This window comes from Plectropomus leopardus, chromosome 3 (genome assembly GCF_026936395.1).
Source record: "Plectropomus leopardus strain MGB_pleo_1.0 chromosome 3, ASM2693639v1, whole genome shotgun sequence".
Classification (NCBI taxonomy): domain Eukaryota; kingdom Metazoa; phylum Chordata; class Actinopteri; order Perciformes; family Serranidae; genus Plectropomus; species Plectropomus leopardus.
In genome coordinates this window covers 30,336,668-30,357,876 of record NC_142178.1, presented here as the reverse complement: position 1 = coordinate 30,357,876, position 21,209 = coordinate 30,336,668, and the positions used below count along the sequence as shown (strand labels likewise).

General features: G+C 38.2%; 2 protein-coding genes across 3 annotated transcripts; one reads left to right on the top strand and one right to left on the bottom strand.

Moving 5' to 3' along the window:
* Positions 1 to 2,699: 2,699 nt before the first annotated feature.
* On the bottom strand, positions 2,700 to 10,405 carry tmem176 (transmembrane protein 176). 2 transcript variants are annotated; one of them, XM_042484348.2, is made up of 7 exons: positions 10,256 to 10,405; positions 8,228 to 8,356; positions 7,732 to 7,842; positions 7,496 to 7,552; positions 7,225 to 7,368; positions 6,339 to 6,455; positions 2,700 to 3,299 (listed from the first exon to the last, which is right to left on the bottom strand). In XM_042484348.2, exons 2-7 carry the CDS (start codon positions 8,351 to 8,353, stop codon positions 3,240 to 3,242), a joined length of 615 nt encoding a protein of 204 aa, XP_042340282.2. In that variant the 5' UTR covers positions 8,354 to 8,356; positions 10,256 to 10,405; the 3' UTR covers positions 2,700 to 3,239. The 2 variants fall into 2 exon arrangements, with proteins under 2 accessions (XP_042340282.2, XP_042340283.2); XM_042484349.2 differs by having other exon boundaries at positions 8,228 to 8,358; positions 10,259 to 10,381.
* A 32-nt stretch (positions 10,406 to 10,437) lies between these two features.
* On the top strand, positions 10,438 to 20,220 carry LOC121941536 (uncharacterized). Its single transcript, XM_042484350.2, has 6 exons — positions 10,438 to 10,595; positions 15,424 to 15,508; positions 15,623 to 15,733; positions 16,145 to 16,201; positions 17,229 to 17,405; positions 17,591 to 20,220. The coding sequence occupies exons 2-6, from the start codon at positions 15,428 to 15,430 to the stop codon at positions 17,696 to 17,698; spliced, it is 534 nt and encodes a 177-aa protein (XP_042340284.2). The 5' UTR covers positions 10,438 to 10,595; positions 15,424 to 15,427; the 3' UTR covers positions 17,699 to 20,220.
* The last annotated feature ends 989 nt before the right edge of the window (positions 20,221 to 21,209 follow it).

The following is a 21,209-nucleotide window of genomic DNA, read 5'->3' as shown; positions in this document are numbered from 1 at the left end:
ATTTTGTGTCTCTCTTGTGTTAATTTGAGTGACATTTTACAGATGAAGGCCAGGGAGTGACCTGACACTTCTTGCCTCTGGGCCTGTATGTGGTTTGGCCTGCTCAGTAAAATTTAGTTGGAAAACTTTTATTTTTAAAAAGGAAAAAAAGAAAGATAAAACCCTTTTTTAATTTTTCATATTTTCTGAAGGAGACCTCTGTGGATAATTCATCTCCTGGCAAAATCTTTCTTCGTATATCTGGATAAGAAATAAGGTGAGGACACATTAGCAGGTGCTGATCTCATGAGGAGGCAAACAGCTTTAGGAAAACTGCTTTATTCAGCATGATTTGCAGTTTTAATCTCTTGGTCTATTTGTTTTGGAGAGTAGAAGACCACTGCGGACAATTTGGTTTGTTAAAACTTCCTGACCAATAAAACTGAAGGAATTTTAACCTTTGAACCTTGGCTGTTTGCAATCTCACCACTAGATGTCACTGAATCCTCCTAAATCTTACACACCGCTCCTATAAGTAACACAGCAGGTCCAGCCAGCTGTTATCACTCCTCCTCTCCATGCTGGCTGGGAAATGTTTCCTTGTTAACATAAATACAGAATAAGAAATCAAGTCAAAAATTCCAGTTCAGCTGAAATTCATATGAGTGAACTGATCTAGTGGAGTTGTTCCAAAGTCTCGTGTTGCATTTTTCAGATGTCTATTTGCTGGCGATGTTTGCATTTTACTGAGTATTTAAACAAAGTTTTACACACACACACACACACACACACACACACACACACACACACACACACATTTGCAGTAATGAGGAGTACAGGGTGAGTGTAGATGCAGCTCAACAACCTCAAGCGTAGCTCTGTGGTCAGACCTGACATTCATCTTTGTGGACTGTTTTGGTTCACACCCAACACTGATAGCCTATTTCTTTTTTTTACAAATGACCAAAGACAAACAACAGAACAGAGTGCTGAGACACTCTCATGCAGTCACCCCAACTTCCTTCTCAGAAACAGAAAGATAATGAAAGAAAGCTCTGTGGACCAGACAGGAAGAGGAGGTCACCAGAAGGAAGCAGACCAGAGCCAGATCTGTCATCACAGAGAGAGAGAGGGAGAGAGAAACGCACCAGAGCAACAACACAGCATGGTTATCTCGGCAGGGCCGTTGCTTTGTCATCAGTTTATCTGCAGTGTAGGGTAACGGTCTCTTAAACCACATCTTTTGAGGAATTGTGTTGCAATCAAGAATTAACGTGTCTGTAGAATTGCAAACATGCATTTCTCAATGTTAAGTTCATGTTTTCAGTACTTTCACACAGTCAGCACAATAGACATCAATATGGACTAAACTGTGGGTCACTTCTCATTTGCCTTACATCAGACAGAACCGTCTGCGTTTCCACACAGTGCAACCTCAGCAGTACTATACAGTATTTCAGCATAAGTGGTATCTTCTTCCAGTATAGCAAGACTGTACATTTCCAATCCATTTAGTATAACAAAATAGATGATTAAAATACAGCTTGTTTATTGGATTGAAGTTCCAGGGTCCCTCAGGTCCATGGGACTCCCAACAGAGATCCGAGCTAATCGTTTACCCTTTGAAACGTTCATAAATTGGCTTAATTTCATTTAAAAACATGGGAAGAAGAGAGCAGCGAAAGAAGGAATGGCCCAAAAGTTGGCAAGATTTATTAAATTAATTTTTTAATTTATTTATTTATTTTTAAATTACAAGAAAAATGCCTGAAAATTAGTTTTAAAAACAAACAAAACAACCAAAACAAAAATGGCAACAAAAATCAAACCAGGTAAACAAGACTAATTATGATCATTGTAAATGTAGTTGTCCCCTAGCTTTTTTTTCTGTAGACTTTTTTCCCTGCCTTTTTAAAAATGTTTTCCTAAATCTACCAAACATTTTTTACTAAGTTGCTTTTTCCCCATGTTTTTGAAAGAAATCACACCAACTCCAGGTTCAGAGGTTATAAATACTTGTAAAACACATCTGAAAGCTGCACAAAAAAAAGCAATATTGCTTCATGTTTTTAAGGGTTAATATATTAGCTATCGATGTTGGTTTAACTGCTCCCTGGCCTCCTGGGATTTTGCAGAAGTGGCTCCTGAGAAAAGCAGTTGAGCTTCTGTGCTGAAAATCAGTGTCTTGAGATAACTTTTGTTATGATTTGGCACCACAGAAATAAAACTGACTCGTATTTTGACTGATTATCTGCAGCTGAAACATAGACTAGCTGTTGTTTTCAAACTCAACTGTCCTGCAAGCTGAATAAATGTGAGAGCAGACATTCTTATCAGCTCACGAGTTACATCTGGACACTGAATTTGAACTTGGCATCCTGATGAAAATGTCAACGTTTCCATTCGTTCCATCATGCTTTCATGAAATGTGGCATTGACGGGATTTTCTGTTGATGTTCTAATCCCTGGTCATCAAATACCCACGCTTCCTCCGGCCTTTGGCGAGACACACCCTTTAACGTCTGTATGTATACGGGTTTCCATTACAGATTTGCAAAAAACGTGAGCGACATTTTCAAAATGTCGAGAAAATACAATTGCAAGATGACTGCATTTCCACTGACCGATGCGATGCAACTTCTTCTCTCGTGATAAAATACCAAGAAGTAAATAACACCAGTTACCAGTTATGTAAATAACAACATGAGGAGTAGCTAGCATCAGGTCACTTTAAGTGTTTTTATTTAGTGAGAAACAGAAATTATTAGAAACTACTTGCTTATAATAAAAATATACAAATAAACATTTAAATTTTTGTTTGATATTGACAGCCATTTGGAGACTATTTTTATGGGGTTAAAATCCTTTTTTTATGCTTAAGTTTACTGAAAGGTATACAATCATAGGCAGCCTAATTCCTGCTTCATCTGCTTTTTCACCGTAACAGTTAAACAAAAGTGCAAAACATAAATAAATGTATATATAGGCTTTTTGACCAATGTATAAGTTTAAATACATTTTCTTGCTGAAATCATCCTTCATCTTGGATCAGGATAATCCGATTTTTTAAATCAAAGGTACCTTGAAAAGTTTTGAACAAAACATACAGACAAATCTGAGTTGAGAAACCGTTTTTTTTCTTATGAACAACCCATTTTTGAGAAATTTGATCCAGTCCGCTCAGATTACTTGTGTAGAAGTGGACCCAGTGATGACGAGAAGTGATACACCACCTCAAAGATTACGCGTCCAGTGATTGATCAGTTGAGGTCGGGGGGTCTGACTGATGTGGGGCTTGATGGAGCCGACACAAGGAGAGTCTGTCAAAGACAAAAAGAGAGAGTCAGCATTTATGTCAGCACTCTGGAGACCCAACCAGACTGGTATACTTAAAAATGCATTCAGGTACACTGAAAAAAAGGTTCATTTTAAATATCGAACAGTACGGCAGCCCGTCATGATTTGCCCTGATACTATCATGAGTGCATGTTTTTTCTTTGTTTAATTTCATTGTTTCCTGTTTTATTTTGATACTCTTTCATTTCAGATCACTCCACTTCCTGCACTTGTGTTTTCCCGCCAGTTTCGATTGTCTTCCCCACCAGCACATGGTGAGTACTGAGTATTAACACAATCACAATAAGTGTTTGCATACTTATACCTGTCCCTTTGCTCTCTGTTTGTCTTCATTTTTGATTTGGAGTTTTGTTGATTGTTATCCTGTGCGTACCTGCTTTCACCTTAGATTTTGGAACTCTAAGCACTTGTAAATGTTGTGATATAAATCGTTAAATTTTCTATCAATTAAAATGATTCAAGGACATTCAGGGATTCTGTTGGGGGTTCTATTGGATTGTTTTTTATGCACTCTGGCACCTTATTTGCATTCAAAGAACAAAGATAGTCCCAATTTTTATCCATTTATTTATTTATTTTAATTATTTTCAGCGTTTTTTCCTTTTATTAGAGTGCAGCTGGAGAGAGACATAAGTTGAATATTATTGATCTACAGCTCTGATACTCAACTTACAGCCCGCCAGCCAAATCTGGCCCCTGATAGGATGCTGGACGGCCTCCCAAGCATTTTCTAGTTCATGATAAAATTAAAATGATTCAGACTGTGAATTGATTTTGTATTTTTAGTGTACGTAAGGTACCAGAGTGCATAAAACAGCATCAAAATAGAGCTTGTTGGTCAAAAATTTTTGACCAAAAATTTCCTAGGATTTTAGGATGTCCCTGACATCCTAAAATCCTAGAAATATCCAAAAATCCAAGAAATGTCCCAAAATATTAGAAATGTCCTGAAATCTAAGAAATGTTCCCAAAAAATAGAAATGTCTTTAAATCAGAGAGACGTCCCAAAATCCTAGAAACGTCCTAAAATCCCAGAAATGTCCTAAAATCCTAGAAGAGTCCTATGATCCTACAAACATGTATGAAGCTGCTGCGACTGGCCCCTGCCCCCCCGTCATTTTGCAACATTGGCCCCCAACCAAAGCAAGTAGAGTCTGATCTAAAGTAAAATATCCCAGTGTCTGTGTTTTTTAAATCACACTCTTGCCAGAGTGGAAATTCCTCTGAAAGTGTTTACATCATTAGTTAGTAGAAGTAGAAGTTGGGTCACGGTGTGCTGCCAGCTATTTATGATTGTAGAAGAAGCCAAAGTCTGAATGTATTATGCACTAAAACACAGTGTCAGCTGGTATTTACTCATAACCATAGCAACGGCCACGAGACAATAACATGCATCGTCTGGCATGTTTCATGCATGAATCGAGCCTTGTCAAAATGTAAGATGCTGAAAGCATGATATCATTACGCTCCAGTTTTGTAAGAATGCTAATAATGTAAACATACTGTGTTTTTTCTCTAATCTCAGTGGCAGCTTTATGATTTAGCAACAACAAATTTAGGTTGACACAAAAACCTCCCTTTGTGAACTTTTCTCAGCTGTGTTAGAAGCATTTTGAAGATCCAGTGTGAGGGATTTTGGAGGATATATTGACAGAAATTGAATAAAATATTATAAGTATGTTTTCTTTAGTGTATAATTACCTGAAAATGCTTGTTACCTTAAAATGAGTCATTTATTTTTACATAGGGAGCAGGTCCTCTTCTGTAGAAATTGCCATGTAGCATTTCATATAGCATTTTTGCACCTGCCAGCATAGTTTCCACAACACAACAGTGTAGAAAAACATGGATATTTTTAAAGATGAAACTGGTTTATTCAGTGTTTTCAGTGGTTATAGTCACCGGGTCTGTTTTTCCTCTGCGGACCATTCGGCTCCTGAACAATTAACACAGGAGGAATTCTTAACAGGAGAAGTTTCACCTGGTTGCAACCTGCAGTCGTCATTGCTAGATGCCACTAAATCCTACACACTGCTCAGACTGGGAAATTTCTCATATTAACCACAAGTGAGGTGAAGTGAATGTTTTAGCGATTTGCCCCCTGTATATAGTTAAAAGTTATTCAAATAAAGGAAGAGCTGCATATGAATTGAATTATGTCTGCTTAATCTTATTTGTAAAACACTAGATAATCCGTTTATACTAATAACAAGACCAATTCGATTTTTTAAATCTAAGATCATCACACTTGATTAGAGCCATGTCCTCTAACCCTTTTAACACTGAGCAAATTTTTATGTGATTTCCCCCAAAATAACAGAAATTAGTTTAAAAAAAAAAAAAAAAGAAAGATGTGAAAAAAAAATTAAAAGACCAAAAGAATTACCCTAAATATTAGCCCAAAAAAAAACAAACTAGCAAGGTAAAAAAAGAAAAAAATCCCGGGAAATGGCCTGAAAAAAGTGTTTTAGAAATATTAATAATTATGTAACACAATTTTAAATACATCATAATGATAATTCTGAATATATTTGAATTGACATTTTCCCGCAGCTTGTCTTTTTAAATAATTGTCTAAATATACTTATTTCTTGCATTTCTTGCCAAGTTGCTCTATGCATTTTGTCTCGTGTTTTTGAGAGAAGTCAAACCAATCTGTTCCACGGTTCAAAGATTTAAATATTTGTGAAAGGCATCTGAACCCAACTGATGTTAATCCACATTTCAAAGGGTTAAGACAGGCTGAACCAGGTTTTATTGCAGGATTTGGACACTTTCTCACCACATGTCACCTGACACCATGCACAACATGAATTAAAGTAACACACGGACCAACTGAATAAAGCAAAAAAAACAACCAAAAAACATAAAATCAGAATTCAGAAATGAAACATGTCAGCAACTGCTCGTCTGAGAGCACAATCATCACTGAAACTGCTGTTGATGTGATTTTGATTGTGATTAATCAATTTGCTAATCAAGAGACAGTATTGGAGTCTTACGTCATATTGTCCAAAGTTGTGTCTCTGCCTGAAGAGAAGGAAGCAAAGAATAGCAGAGATGGCTGTGTCCGCCAGAGTGAAGACGAGGAGGGACGACTTTAAACCTCTGCTCAGCCTCTGTTATTGATGACACATAGCACTTGCATTCATTTTTACAGTAGGTCAGTATTTCGCTGCCTTCACGTGCTCCTCAGAAATATTGTATTTACAAGCTAAAAGCAAATGTAGCTTGTAAAGATGCCAAAATTTAGGTGATACCTGTCTTGCTGAGTTGTGACGTTTGTCAGCAGAAATGGTGGAAAGCATTGAAGCAGTGTCAACAATTTGACAGTAAAAAAAATAGGCCTATATATTTAGTTTTTTTCTTCCTAGTTGCTATCATTTACTTTTAGTAGTAACATATTTTAGTATTTGCATCTATTGGATCTCCATATATCAAGTTCAATCATAGTGACCCTAACTTGGCCTATTACGCCATGCACAAGCATTTTAAACTACGCTTTAAAGCAGCAAATTTTCACTGTAATTGCCTCTTCAACACCTTAAGCCCTTAATCACTGAGACAACAGGGGCACAAAGCTGGCTACCTCAGCAAACATTTGCCAATTATAATGTTATAAAGGAATTAAAACATTAACTACATATCTGATCCACATCCTATGTTCTTCATTCTGTGCTATTTGCTTTTGGTAAAACATCAAACACGAAAAAAACAAACTTTTTGCTCATGATCTCTAAGTTTGTTGCTTTTTTCTGACCAGAGCTCTTGAATGCTTGTACAGTATGTCAGAGTTTTGCCAGCACAGCTGGGAAGTAAGATATTTCTGAGGAGCATGTGAAGGCAGCATTTCTTCTGGACAAGACAAGGAAAGAAGCTGATACTAACCGCAGAGTAGTATGCTTCAGAACAATCGTCATCAGTTTTGATGCAGGGCACCTCTGGATTGTTGCCGATGTCCACAGAGTAGATGATCAAAGCCACCACTGACAGCACAGCGGACACCAGGCTCATTGTAAAACATGCCCACAGCTGAAAAACAAACACAGCATTTCATCTTTTTAAACTGCAAACTGCCTTCTCTAGATTTCTGCCTACCACAGCTTTAAGCCTGATGTTATTCTGTTTATGGACATTATTACAAAACTTATAGACTCACAATTTTCATAGTGCAGTGTTTATCCAAGGTGATAGCAACCGCTCCTGCTGCGACAAACTGGGCGCGCACACACATAAGAGACAGAGAGGCGGCACAGAGGAATATTACATTTCATCATCGGATTAAGATCCCTGTGACCACAACCTTTAAACGGTTGTGCTTTGAGTTTTTGTTTCTTTTCAGAAAAACAACAAAAACAACAGAAATCTAAATGAAACACACAAGCACAGACTCACCATAATGCCGCTCCACCAAGGAACTCCAGAGCGGACCACCTCAGTGTGTTCAGCAAAGCACAGGGGGATGGAGTAGGACATGACCATCAGCCCCAGCATCAACTGACTTACCTGGAAAACACACACACAAACACACACACACACATCAGCGTTTTGACAACAGTGAGTATTCCACCTGGTTAACTAGTTAACCTGACTGTTTTTTTCTTTTTAAGATGTTTTTGGCCTTTTTTGGACAGGACAAACTTAAGTGTGAAAGGGGGAGAGAGAGCGGGTGACATGCAGCACCAGAGTCGAACCCGCGGCCGCTGCGGCGAGGACATAGTCGATGTACACGGGGCGCCTGCTCTACCAGGTGAGCCAGTGAGCACCCCCAGTTATCCTGACTGTTTAAAAGCATAAGTGCAAACACACCTGCACAACACAGCAGCAGCTCTGTGTGGTTTCTGTGTGGGATTGTTACTACACACACAGAAAGACAGAGATCTGGACTCACCCCCAGAGATTTGGGCTCTCCTCTCAGGATGGCGGCACGCAGAGCCTGCTGCCTGTCAGCCAACTTTGCAGCATTTGTATCTTGCAGCACGTGTACCGTCAGATCCCTGGAGACCGCCACCGCCATCACCTGCAGAGGACAGCAGAGCTAACTTTCCAAACTGCAGCATCAACTTATAGATCAGTCCACAGAAAGCAATGCTGCTCGTTGTTTTCAAAGACAAACCACACAAAGAAATCCGGTGACATATTTCCCTCTTTTGTAGGCAGCTGTAGGTTTATTTATGTTTGTATGAGGTAAAAATCATGAAAATGTCTGCAGGCTTTACATTACATTACAGGGTGATGAATGACACAATTTAGTCATACAAACAGTCTGTTCAGTGATTGTTATGCTGTGCAGAAGCACATGACAGCCAATGGTTGCCTGGAAAACTGGAAAATAATACATTAAAAAATTTTAAAACTCTATATAGTTTAAAACTGGGACCCAAATCTGCAGTTAAGGTGCTAATACATATTGAAATGGCCCGTTGACTTCTGGAGGCTTTTTGCAGCCCAAAAGAAACTGTACGTATCCACAAACCATGAATGTTACATTTGCACATTTAACCCTAACCACATGTGTATCCACTTATAATGTACAAATGTAACGTATCCATAGTTTGCGCAATCGACAGTGCTTACGTTGTTCCTGCTGACTGGGTTGACTGACAGCTCTGTTTTCACAGATTTATTAGCTGACATATTATTGCCTCACTCACAGATTTGTGCTGTTTGTTGTGTTGCTGCCTTTGGTTTCCTCTTGTAAAAGCAAAAAAGCATTTCATGAGTAATGATCTCATTTTCTGTTTCTGTCGTCAAAGTTTTTCTCTCTCTTTTTTATGACAGAGACTGATTCGCCAAATGTTGAGTCTCCAGTGGGCAATCTTTTACACATTGTCACAGATGTAAAACATATCCGTCTTCTACTAAAAATCCAATTTTGGCAAAAATGTGGTTACAATTAAGTCAAATATAGTTGGAGGCTGCATCAGTCTGACAGTATCAGTTATGATAGTAAACACTTTATACTGAAATTTATATTGAAATACAAAACTAACTTTCACTGAACTACATCATCTCCCACCTTGGTTTAAATCGCCCTGCAGGCAAACTTTTCCCACTGAATAGAGTCGGCGCAGCACTGTCACCAGTAGTAGAATGTAACTAAGTACATTTACTCATCTACTGTACTTAAATACAAATTAAAGATATTTGTACTTCACTTGAGTATTTTATATTTGTGCTACTTTATACTTTAACTCCACTACACATCAGAAAGAAGTATTGCACTATTTACTTCACTGCATTTATCTGACAGCTTTAGTTACTTTATAAATCAAGATTTTTGCAAAACAGTTCATGAGAGTGTATAAAATACGATGGTTTTTTTTTATCAATTAAATTACCCATCATTTTGAGTTTTGAGTGTTTCTTCCCCCTTAAAAATATTTCTGAGTTTTTGAGGTGCTTTTTTTGTATAAGATTTGTCTGCACAAGGTATTTTGAGGACAGTTTCCTGATAATACTTACTTTTACTTAAATACCGCTTCAAAGCAGGACTTTTACTTGTAACAGAGTATTTTCATAGGATGGTATGAGTATATTTACTTAGGTAAAGGATCTGGATACTTCTTCCATTACTGACTGTCACTGCTATCGTGCGTGGGAATGATGAGCGCTGCGGTCACTCAGGATGATCGTTAACATTTACGCACATTACGCACACACAGATCAGAGAATATTGCGTAAACTTGTCGCTCATTAGACTTGGGCTGCAGGACATAGTGTTTGGGAAAATACTACTGTGCTCTGATATAGTCTGTCAATGCAAAATATCATTAATTAATCATTCATTGTACATCTTTAATAGACTTTACTCACAATGAAAACACCAAGACCCCCCATCCCCCTCACTATGACGGTGACAGATACGTTTACGCTTTTTGTCTTAGTTATGAGAGGAAATAAAATGTCTCATTCCTACCTTTTTCTTCCGAGATTAATTGATAAATCTGTCGTCCTTTCTAGGTTTGGGCGTCTTTCGACCACTCTACTACGGCCTCTCTTTTTTTTGCAAGCGGACGCGCGAGGGGATGTGTTTATTGGAGAGAGAGAGAGAGAGAGAGAGAGAGAGGGAGAGAGAGAGAGAGAGAGAGAGAGTTTTCCTGTTTTTGGGAATCAGCTGAGCTCCTCCTCCGCTTTTCACGCATACCAGAAGTCATCTTGTTCTCGGGAAATTCACCATTGAAAGTTCATCTGAGGAGCTGTTCTGAAACCCTGTCGATCATCTACAGACATCTCAGGCATCCCTGCACTTATTCCACGTGAGTAACCCGCTGCTTTATGTGACACTGTTTTTATTGTTTAAATGTTGGAGAGCTTAACATGAAACAGTAGTGGTCTGGTGTTGTCCATAACTAGGAGGACACTGATACATTTTCAATTGTTTTGGCACAGTGGATGAAGAAAAAACTAGCCATGTTTCCATGCAAATGTAAATTTTAACCAAATTTCGAGAAAATACAGAAAACAATCAGGTAAATAGGCCCGTCTGTACCAGCATGTACCACATCAATACCTGTTTGTACAATTTCCATATCTTTATATACACTATGTATATGTACGTGTCCTGTCTGTACTTGCATGTATTCTGTTTACCCTGTCTGCATGCATTTATACCCTTTTTATACTTGTTTGTAAACTGTCTGTACTAGGGGTCGACAGATATTGGTTTTTCAGAACCGACACCAATCCGATATTTGGAACCAATATGCATTTACAATAAAAAAATATTTTTTTTCTTTCAAAATTTACAATTTGGAATATAACAACTTCAAAACAAAACTTCGTTTAAATGCCTTTAGCAAATGTTGAATAAAAACTGAGACTTTCAGCACAATATACAGCAAGTTCCCAGCAACTTTAAAAAAAAAAAAGTTTAGTAAAGATTTAAATAAAAAATGAATGAATAAAAGTAGTGCCCCGAGGCTTTATAAAGTAAAAGCTCCTCCTGTTCTGACACTTGCTTTGAATGTCTTGTAGACTGAGTTTCCCTGGTGTTGGTTGAGTGTAATACGTAGACTTTTTCATTGATTAAATTTATCGGAGATCAATAAAATAAAAGGCTGATACAGATAATCTGCAAAATGCCAAATATTGGCCCAGATAATCGGCCGGGTCTGTAATCTGTCAAACCCTAGTCTGTACCCTGTCTGTACCTGTAAGTACTCTGTTTATACTTGTTTGTACCCTGTCTGTACCTGCAAGTACTCTGTTTATACTTGTTTGTACCCTGTTTATACTTGTTTCTACTCTGTCTGTACCTGCATGTACCCTGTTTGTACTTGTATCTACTCTGTACCTCTGTGCCCTCTGTCCATACATGTATGTCCCCTGTCTGCGCCCGTATGCACTCTGTATGTACCTCGTCTTTACCTGCATGCACAATGTCGAAACCTATATGTCCTGGGGCTGGAGGGTGGAGCAAATTCAAACCATCATTATGATGCCATAGAATGTAATTTTCAAAATGCAAAAGCTATTTTGTTAAAAAAAAAAAAAGGTTGTTTTTTAAATGTTACACAATCTAACCAACCGAAGGATGGGAAACACTTGTCTCTGTGGGCTTTGTGTTCTCACACACTGTCTTAGGCTCCCTGGGACATATGCGTGTGGCAGCTGTCACGGCATCCACGATTGCTTCCACCTCCCGATGACAAATTCAGCTTTCAGTTTAAGAGACTTTCATGTTTTTACTACGACATAAAATATGTCAGTAAATACGGCGCTCTGAAGCTAAATGAGACTACAGAACGTCATCAGTCATCACGTCATCTTTATTTGTGAAGATTATCTTGCTGAACAAAATGTGTCAGTATCATAAACGTTTGTTTGCCACAGATCTTATTTTCTGCAATAATCCAAAATCCAATGGAAAAATCCCGTAGACTTTTTGATGAGGGAACCAGGGTGAAGCCAACTTCCAGGCTACAGATCTGTATGTACCTTGTCTGTACCTGAATGCACCCTGTGTTCACCTGTGTGTGCCCGGTCTATATTTGTATGTACCTCTCTAAACTTAAATGCACATTGTCTATACCCTCCACATTTCTGCACAGATCCAGAAGAAAAAATGCTGCATTTATCATAAATTCTGCAGCTCTGCGCCATATTAAAAGGTTTTCCCTGTGTTTCTCCTCTGCTTTTGAATGCTGCACTCACTGAGGAGGAAAAACATGGTGTTAAGGACATGGTGATGTATTTGCAAATCCCAAGCAAATCCTCAAACCCTCACAACAAAACACCCACATCGATAACCATACGGTTAAAAAAAAATACATCAAATGTATCGAGTGCATAAAGAAACATAAACGAGCGTGTTTCTGGACCGCTCATGTACAAAATGTTCCCCTGACTGCTGTTGGTCCTTGTTAATTCATTTCATTGTCAGCGTCCTCCTCCCTTCACCCTCAGACCCCACTCTTTGTACTCTCCCTCCCCTCTTCCTCCTCATCTCCTCTTCCTCCCACCACATCTGCTTCTCATCTTGCAGCATTCCTGTCTTTCCTAAGAGGATTGTGACATGTGGTTTTGATGAACTAACACACTCGTACTCTCTCTTCCTCTCGATTCCTTTTTTTCCCTCTTTCACTACCTCATTGTGTTACCATTTCTCAATCCTTTCCTCTCTGTCCAAACAGATACGCACACAGCGGACACTCACGCATACAGTTGCACAATGACAACACACATGCTGCTTGGTTTCATTGGTTTCTCATGACCACGTGGTCTGTCGTGTCGTTTTTTTGGGGTCTATTCATGTCTTTTCTTGTACAGTCTGCTTCTCTTCCTCCCTGATTATGGTTTGCAGTTTTCAAACATTAATCTAAAATGACAACATTTGTTTAATTGGAAAAGTTTTTTTTCCGGCAGTCTAACTGATTCAGTGAACTAGTTCCCTGAATCTAACCTACTGATCGAAACAGGCTAAATCAGAGGGATACCCGTATATAGAGCCACAACACAGGAGGTCCCACCAGGACATCCAAACCACTGCGTGACTGTTTGTCCACATCGCTCTATGTCATGACGTTTTTCATATTCCCTCCAGGAGGCAAACACCATACTTGGTGTTGTGGGAGCTTGGGAAGATAAAAATAAGAGTCAACATGTTCCCAGACACTTTGACAGCATGCCAGTGGACTCATGAGCAACTCTATCAGCAGGAAAAATGTGCACATTGTTATGTGGCTTATGTTGGGGGGGGGGGCTTGATTTTGTTATGGAAAAGGTTTTGTTTTGCTTAAAATACCTAAAATACCTAGGAAAAGCATTTATGTCTCCATAAAATAAAACTGCTTTTTGTGCTCCTTCCCCACTGGAGACACAGCAACAGGTTGCTAAAAAACCCATGTTTGGTGCCTAAAAAAAGCTGCTTGTAGCACAGTGTCAGGTTTGCTAAAAGGCACCCGCATTTGGTGCATAAAAAGTCACTTTTAAAACTGTGACTAACCACTAAAAAACACTCACATCTAGTGATTAAAAAGCTGCTGGCAAAACAGCAACAGGTCGCACCCACATTTGAAGCCTAAGAAGCCAACTGCGACACTTTGATGGGTTGCTAAAACACATCAGTTTTGTTGTTTGTTGATCTTGAACGGTGGTTTGCAGCTTGGCAGGTGTGTCTCGCCAAGGTGACACACCATCCACCATCCCCTCCACCTCCAGATGAGGTCAGCTCATATTCTGGGTCACCTCAGAAACGCTGATATGATACGTGTGAAACATGCAAATGAAACATATTTCATTTTTGCTAAAGAAAAACTCGTACGTTCTTTTTTCTGCCATATCATTAGTTCATTATTGATTGTTTATTTTTGTTCAGGCAGGAAAGATTTTTACATTAGGAGCATGAGGAGGAACCTTATTTACCTCATTTGTTTGTCTATATGTCTGTCATTATATCTCAGGAAAGCTTTGTGGGAATATCTTCAAATTTGGCACACACGTCCACATGGACTTAATGATGAACTGATTAGACTGTGGTGCTCAAGGTCGCTGTGACCTTGCATCTGTCTCAATCTCATGAACGCAATATCTCAAGGAGACCTTTAGGGAGTTTCCTCAAATTTTGAACAGACATCCGCTTGGACTCACTGAGACTGCACCAAGCATATTTTTGGCCATAACTCAAGAATTCATGCAGTAATTATCACAAAAAATTACACAATTATCTAACAGGATATGTTGATGAAGTCCTGGCATTTTATCACACTTCATCATAATGTCCTGCAGAAACACTTTTCTGGTCATTACTCAACGTTATGACTCAGGAACAGAAGTGGAGACATGGAGGTAAACTGTAAGTGCAACTTGAGTGGTTCACAGAGGGGTACAACTGCAAGTCGATAATGTTTGGGTGTTTTGGTAAATATATACACACACATATATATATATATATATATATATGTATGTATGTATGTATGTATACAGTATATATATATTTTGTGTTGTGTACTACTGTCAGGATTCTGCAAATAAAACAAAAACTTATTTTACTCACTAACCAAACAATACTGTAATACTAATAGTGTTTTCCAAACGCTTTCTTATATGTAATTGTGGGTAGTATGGGTTTGGTTTGGTAATTGTGTTGGAAATTACTGCATTACAAAAGCAGCTGCCTTTTGTATACTTACTAAAGTGTAAAAACAAATCAGTCAAAACTATTTCAGCTGAAAGGCAGAAAACAAACACCAAGAGGTGCAAGATTTCTGACAAAGAAGATCTCATTCAGTCACATATTTATCATTGAACAACACAGCGCTTGAAGAATAAGGGAGTTTACCTCCACTAAGATAGGATGTACTGAAACAAAGGACAATTGTCTCCTTTTCCCTACAACAGCAAGTTTCTAACTCACAAATGAAACTTCCAAGGACCGTTAGTACAAAGATTTTTACACAAGTTCATATGAGTTTTCCTCAGGTTATTTTAAAGGTTAATATGATATTATAAGATGATTTAAGTCAAAATATATATTGTAAAAGAATAATTTTCTCACTACAGTAATAACAGAAATAGATTTGTGGTAAGAAAAAAAAAACTTCTGATCAGTAATGGTGCATTTGACATTGGTTTCCTGTTTTTCAGTAACATGTCCTCGGACGGTGCAGTGTCAGCAGCTGAACCCAGGTTACATCGTCTCTTCCCCTGGTTCGACCCTTACAGTGCTGCGGTGAGATCAGGACACCACTCAGTCTGAGTGGTCGACTTTATTTCAATAGGAAGTCTAACTTCCCAAAAATTCTTCTTCAGCAGAGTGTGAAGCCAAAGCTGTGTGTCTGTGTAGGTGGTGACCATCCTGTTGGGGCTGTTCCAGGTGATCTTGTCCATCCCGCTCAGTTTCGTTGATCCAACTTTGCCAAAACTCTTTGTGGCGCCACTTTTCATAGGAATTATAGTATGTACCTTATGATTCTTATTCTAATTCTTAGTCTGAATAGTTCCAACAGCTTGAACTAAACCTGTCACAATTCTTACATAATTGTGTGATAGTTTTTTTTTTTTTCATTGTGCGTAACCACTTTAATCATCTGTACAAAAAGGGCTGCATAGAAACACTTAGACAACATAAATGCACAAATACTTAATGTTTTCTACATCGTTTAAAGGTTTATCGGATGCTCTTTTCACAGTGTTTTCATGTTGTTGTGAGATTTCATGGCACAAAATCACTGTATTTCAGAAAGGATGCTACATTTCTATATTTTAATGGCGGCAAAAATAAGATTAAATTGTGAATACGTGTGTGTGCGTGTGTGTGTGTGTGTGTGTGTGTGTGTGTGTGTGTGTGTGTGTGTGTGTGTTGCAGATTGTAGTGGGAGGATCTTTCACCATCGCCTATGAGAGGGACCCCAGCAGACTACTTGTACGTTCACACAGCTAGCTGATCGACATATGCATATGAGATTTTGAAAACAAACAAATCTGAAACATCATAGAAGCTTTTTTCAGCTTTCTGTATTTCCATTAGGTTAGCAATCATTTAGTCTGTCTCAAGTGCTACTTTATATACCCTAAGAATAGATACTTATAATATTAAGGCATCAGCCCAGTTGCCAGACTGAAATGTTGGCATTTTACATTTCTGTAAATCACAAACACATTACATTTGTACATTTTGTATGCATTAAATCAAAGTTTCCAGATGACGTAGTATAGTGGTAAAAGTGGTTGTTTTTTACTGAGACATCACTGCATTTTTGGGAAGAAATAGTTCAATGGAGAGTGGTTGTTTTTTAATTGAGACATTGTTGCATTTTCTGCAGCAACAGAATAACAAAAACAGGTTTTGTTTTTTGTTTTTTACAGAGATGTCTCTGCAGTTCCAGCCAGGAATTTTTTACCAAGAGATCGCTTTGTTTTCTGCATTTTCTGTAGGGATAGTGTGATGTTAAGCTTGTTTTTTTTTCTTTATGAGCTGCTGTGTTTACAGCCAGGATAGTGCAACAGAGAGCGTTTGTTTTGTTATTGAGACATTGCTGCATTTTTTGCGTGAATAGTGCAATAAAAATGGTGTTTCTTTTCCCAGACATTGCTACATTTTCTGCCAGGATTGTGCCCCCATACCGGGTACTTGAGGCCAAAACACTACCATAACAAATCTAACTATAAATATAAACATAACCACACATTAACTACAGCTGTGGTTGTGTATCCCCTAAATAATAATGTACAAATGTAACATATACATGGTTTGCAGAAATGTACAATACCAATATTTATTTCTGTGATTGAGTTGAAGGCATAAGTGAATTTGCCATTATATTTTTACTTTATTTGTAATAATAATAGTAATAATTACAATACTTTGCAAGTGTTAATGGTTATTTCACATTTTTAAATGTACAACAATGTTATCTGTGTATGGATGAATCAACTGCCCTCCTCTGCAGCTTCAAGGGTGCGTGTGCAGTAACCTGGTCGGCCTGCTGGGGACGCTGATTTCTTTCTGCATCTACTGCTACAGCCTCAGCAACCAACAAAACAAAGAGCCTTGTGACTCCACTACTGAGCCCTCATATGACTATGATTACGGTTCAAGGTCGAGGTGTGCTGGGGATGTTCTGTCGGTCAGTGTGTTGCTTTCGTCAAACTTTTCTGAAGTTAAGACAAAAAAAAAATAAGACAAAAATAAAAAAAATACGAGATAAATCAGAAAAGAGATAAATTAAAGTGGATAGTCCCATGTCATGAGAAGATTTAGTCTTTAATCACTTGAGTTTGTGTAAATGATGTGTTTTCTTGTCTCCTGCAGCTTTATACCTGGAATATGATACTACTGCTGGTGCTCTACAATATTGGAGCCGTGATCATGCACTCCCTCCTGTCTGTCTCCGCCCTCAAAGCTTTCAAAACAGAATAATGTACACACACACGCAAAACACATGCACCACACGTGCTGAATTACTCCATATCAGCAACAGAATTTAAAATCAGTTATTAAATTCACCGAACAAAATTTTAAAAATGTCAATCCTGCAGATTTCGGTTTTCTTGGGTTTAGTGAGTTTTCATGAAACCGATCAGATTATTCAAACCAAAATATGTTCTGACATTATATATAGCCTGTTTACACCGGGAATTTCAGCCTGCTCTCATTCTGAAGTCGGCCACTTTGTCAGTGATTTCTGCGTCAGACACTAGGTGGATTTCCATAACAGATTTTCGCGAAACTTAAGCGATATTTTTGAAATTTCAATAAAACACAATTGCGAGATGACTGCATTTCCACTGAGTGATCTTATGCGACTTCTCTTGCGTTGTTACGTGACTTTCCTCTCACAATAACATTCCAAAAAAGCACGCCGATGGATGTCCAAAACATTGGCAGGTTTATTTCTATTGCAGCCACTCAATAAAGCCAATCTAAAATCGCTCTTTCTTTGTCTCGTGTAAGAGTTAAGAAGATCTCGGTCTCTTCCTCCGTCCACACATACCTAGAAATGTTTTGCAGAATGTCGCGTGACACTGTTGTACTTTTTCTTCTTCTTTGGGTTTACAGGTGGTTGGCATCCATAAATGTGCATTAAGCGAAAAAAGCGTTTCCATTGCAGTTTTGCGAAATATGGCTTTTTTGAATCACCTTATATAACACCTCATGTGAGGGTAAAAACTTTTTTGAGTTTTTTTTTTTTAGATTGACGTGTTTCCACATATTTTTTATTCGTAATTTAAACTTGCGCAATTGAAAGGTTAATGAAAACCCGCCTACTGACATCAAAAGCCACCATTCATTGGCCATATGATACGCCGATGGACGGTGCGAGTTGAAGACACTGCCAGTAAGGTAATAAGGAGTTGGAGAGTCCTCAGAGGACAGGCAGGAGGAGATGTAGATGGGTCCAACAAATCGTCACCTTTTCTCACTTCTCACCGGGAGCCCAGTGTTGACTTCCTGTATGAATAGAGCCAAAGCATGATGTATTTTTCTAAACCCAACCATGTGATTTTGTTGATGTTCTGCGTTGGTTGCTGTGTCCCACATCATCAAGAGGATACCTAGTAGGCTGAAATGGTATTTAATATTTCATACCTTGCAATCTTCCTGAAATTTCCCCGGGGTATATGATATATAATGGAGGGTATGCTTTAATCACTGCAAATGTTCAAACAGAATCTATCAACAAACATGCTCTTTGTGAAAATGTGCATATTGTTTAACTCGTAGCACATGTGTGAACACAATCCAGTTTGGGTACAAAGAAATTACCTGATGTGACTGCAGTTTTATGTGAAAATGCATAGCCTTTTGACACTTACTGTATATACATGCGTTTATTTTATAATGACGTTTTTATGTTTATAATGTATTGGAATGTTTTATATGTTTTAACAATTTTATAACAATTCAAGTTATCATAAAGAAAATTAATATAAAGGAGGAACGGATATTTACATCTGGATAAGTCAATTCAATTATCATTTGTAAACATGTTTCTGTTTCATGGTCTTCAGTTTGTACCTCAGTGTGTATGTTGGCGGAGAACAAATTCTTACATATAAGCCTCACAGTGTGTTGTTACTAAGGTGTTGCTGTGTCTGTGTGCAAAACACTGTTTTTCAGACTGGTGGTTCTGTGTGTTTCCATAATGGGGTCTGGGCTGTCAGCCAAAGAGCAGCTTCTTTTCTGTCCAGGATATAACTTCTTTTTTTTTTTTTTACATTTGTTCAGATTATTGTCTACAGTTCCAAATACATTGACGCTGTGATGATTCACTGCATTTTTAATGACTGCTTGCTCTTGCTTTGAATCAAATGCTGATGTCTGTAAAAAATGTCCAGCAGTGTTCTTCTGTATCTTCTCAATATGTACAGGATGCTCAGAGCAAAGACACAAAGAGAACATTGAAAGGCCACAGCGTCCCAAATACAAAATTCTGCCTCACCCGCCCCCTTTCCGCAACTGACAAAGGTTGTTCAGAGGTCATCGAGGAATTAAATGAGGCTCTGAGTGTTGTCTGTTCAAATTAGGAGAACGGTTTTAACAACAGTGTGTGAACATGAGTAAAATGGACGCGAGGACAGTTTTAGAGGTCGAGTTGTACTCAAAAGTGTGTACTCAAAATGCAGACATGCACATTACCAGTTGTTAAAATAATAATATTTAATACATTAAAAATAACAGCAACTACCATTTGTCATGCTAGGTGGATCTTTGCCAAACTCTAAATGTATAAGGGACTGTTTGTTATTTATTGGAAGAGAGGGAGTGGTGCAGAAAGGCACTGGAGAGGACATTTTTATGTTGACTGTAGAGGAGGAACAGAAAACTTTGTATTTTATTCTTTAAAAATCGCCAGAATTGTGAATACAGAAATTATTGTTGGATTATCAAATTTCCAGTCCTTGGACACACGTAAAATAAAATATTAATATTACATCAAATTCACTTTATTCTACACGTCTAGTTTCTAATTTTGGCTTAAAAAAAAAAAAACTTGGCACTTTTTTTCAGCTCCAGGATTTAATCTTTATCTTTAAACTTCAAACATCAGAGTTTTCAAATCTAAATCTTTAAACTAATGGACAAAGGATCATGTGTTTTCCCCACAGGCTGGAGGAAAAATACTTTTGAAGGGGGTCAAATCTTGGAAAAACGCCGCTCACACGATATTTGGACTGAGACTGAGACTGATGTGCTGGAGCTGAATCGTTATGAACAGTGAAAAGAAGCACATCTGCACACTCAAATCCATGTGAAAATCATGTTTACTATGGAAGCTTTTGGTCAGAGACAGCAGTATAAAGAGCTGGAAGAATATCATTAACAAAATGAACACAGTGTAACTACAATAGACTGTATATAAAGATGGAAAACAAGACAGCTCCCCCAAAGTGTAGCTTTTCAATCTCTATCGCCCCCTGGTGTCTGTCTACAGTATAGGTCACATAAAGCTCGCCCCTCGATGTCGATAAATGGGACACTGGCGAAACCAAAAACTCAAAGTACACCCCAAATAAATTTTTTCCAAAGATGTTTTCTGTCACTAAAGGTAGTTCTCATCACCCTTTTGTTGGAACATGTTTGTTTTTATGATAAGTTTGGTTTTAATGAGTTATCAAATTATACAAAAAGGAGATTTTCTGCCACGATTAACAGCTGTGAAACACAGTCCACGCGCTTGCACTCTATGAAGCTGCTCGCAGTTGGATAGATTGATGTTTTGGCGGGAACTACCCCGCTCCTGCCCAAAATCGAGCTCTCAATGACATCACCATCGTAAGATGACATCACCTGTATCTCAGATATTTTCACTTAAGCACAGCACGGACAAGGAAGGGGGGGGGGGTCATCCATATTTATATACAACCTATGGTAACTACAGAGACAGTCAAACATCAGTCACAACATATTTACAAAATGTACCATATTT

Coding starts and splice junctions, on each gene's coding strand:
- tmem176 (XM_042484348.2), bottom strand. CDS start 8,353: ATGGCGGTGGCGGTCTCCAGGGATCTGACGGTACACGTGCTGCAAGAT. Junction 6,456..7,224: donor CTGAAGCATACTACTCTGCG/GTTAGTATCAGC, acceptor CATCAATAACAG/AGGCTGAGCAGAGGTTTAAA. Junction 3,300..6,338: donor ACAACTTTGGACAATATGAC/GTAAGACTCCAA, acceptor TGTCTTTGACAG/ACTCTCCTTGTGTCGGCTCC.
- LOC121941536 (XM_042484350.2), top strand. CDS start 15,428: ATGTCCTCGGACGGTGCAGTGTCAGCAGCTGAACCCAGGTTACATCGT. Junction 16,202..17,228: donor GGGACCCCAGCAGACTACTT/GTACGTTCACAC, acceptor CCTCCTCTGCAG/CTTCAAGGGTGCGTGTGCAG. Junction 17,406..17,590: donor GTGCTGGGGATGTTCTGTCG/GTCAGTGTGTTG, acceptor TGTCTCCTGCAG/CTTTATACCTGGAATATGAT.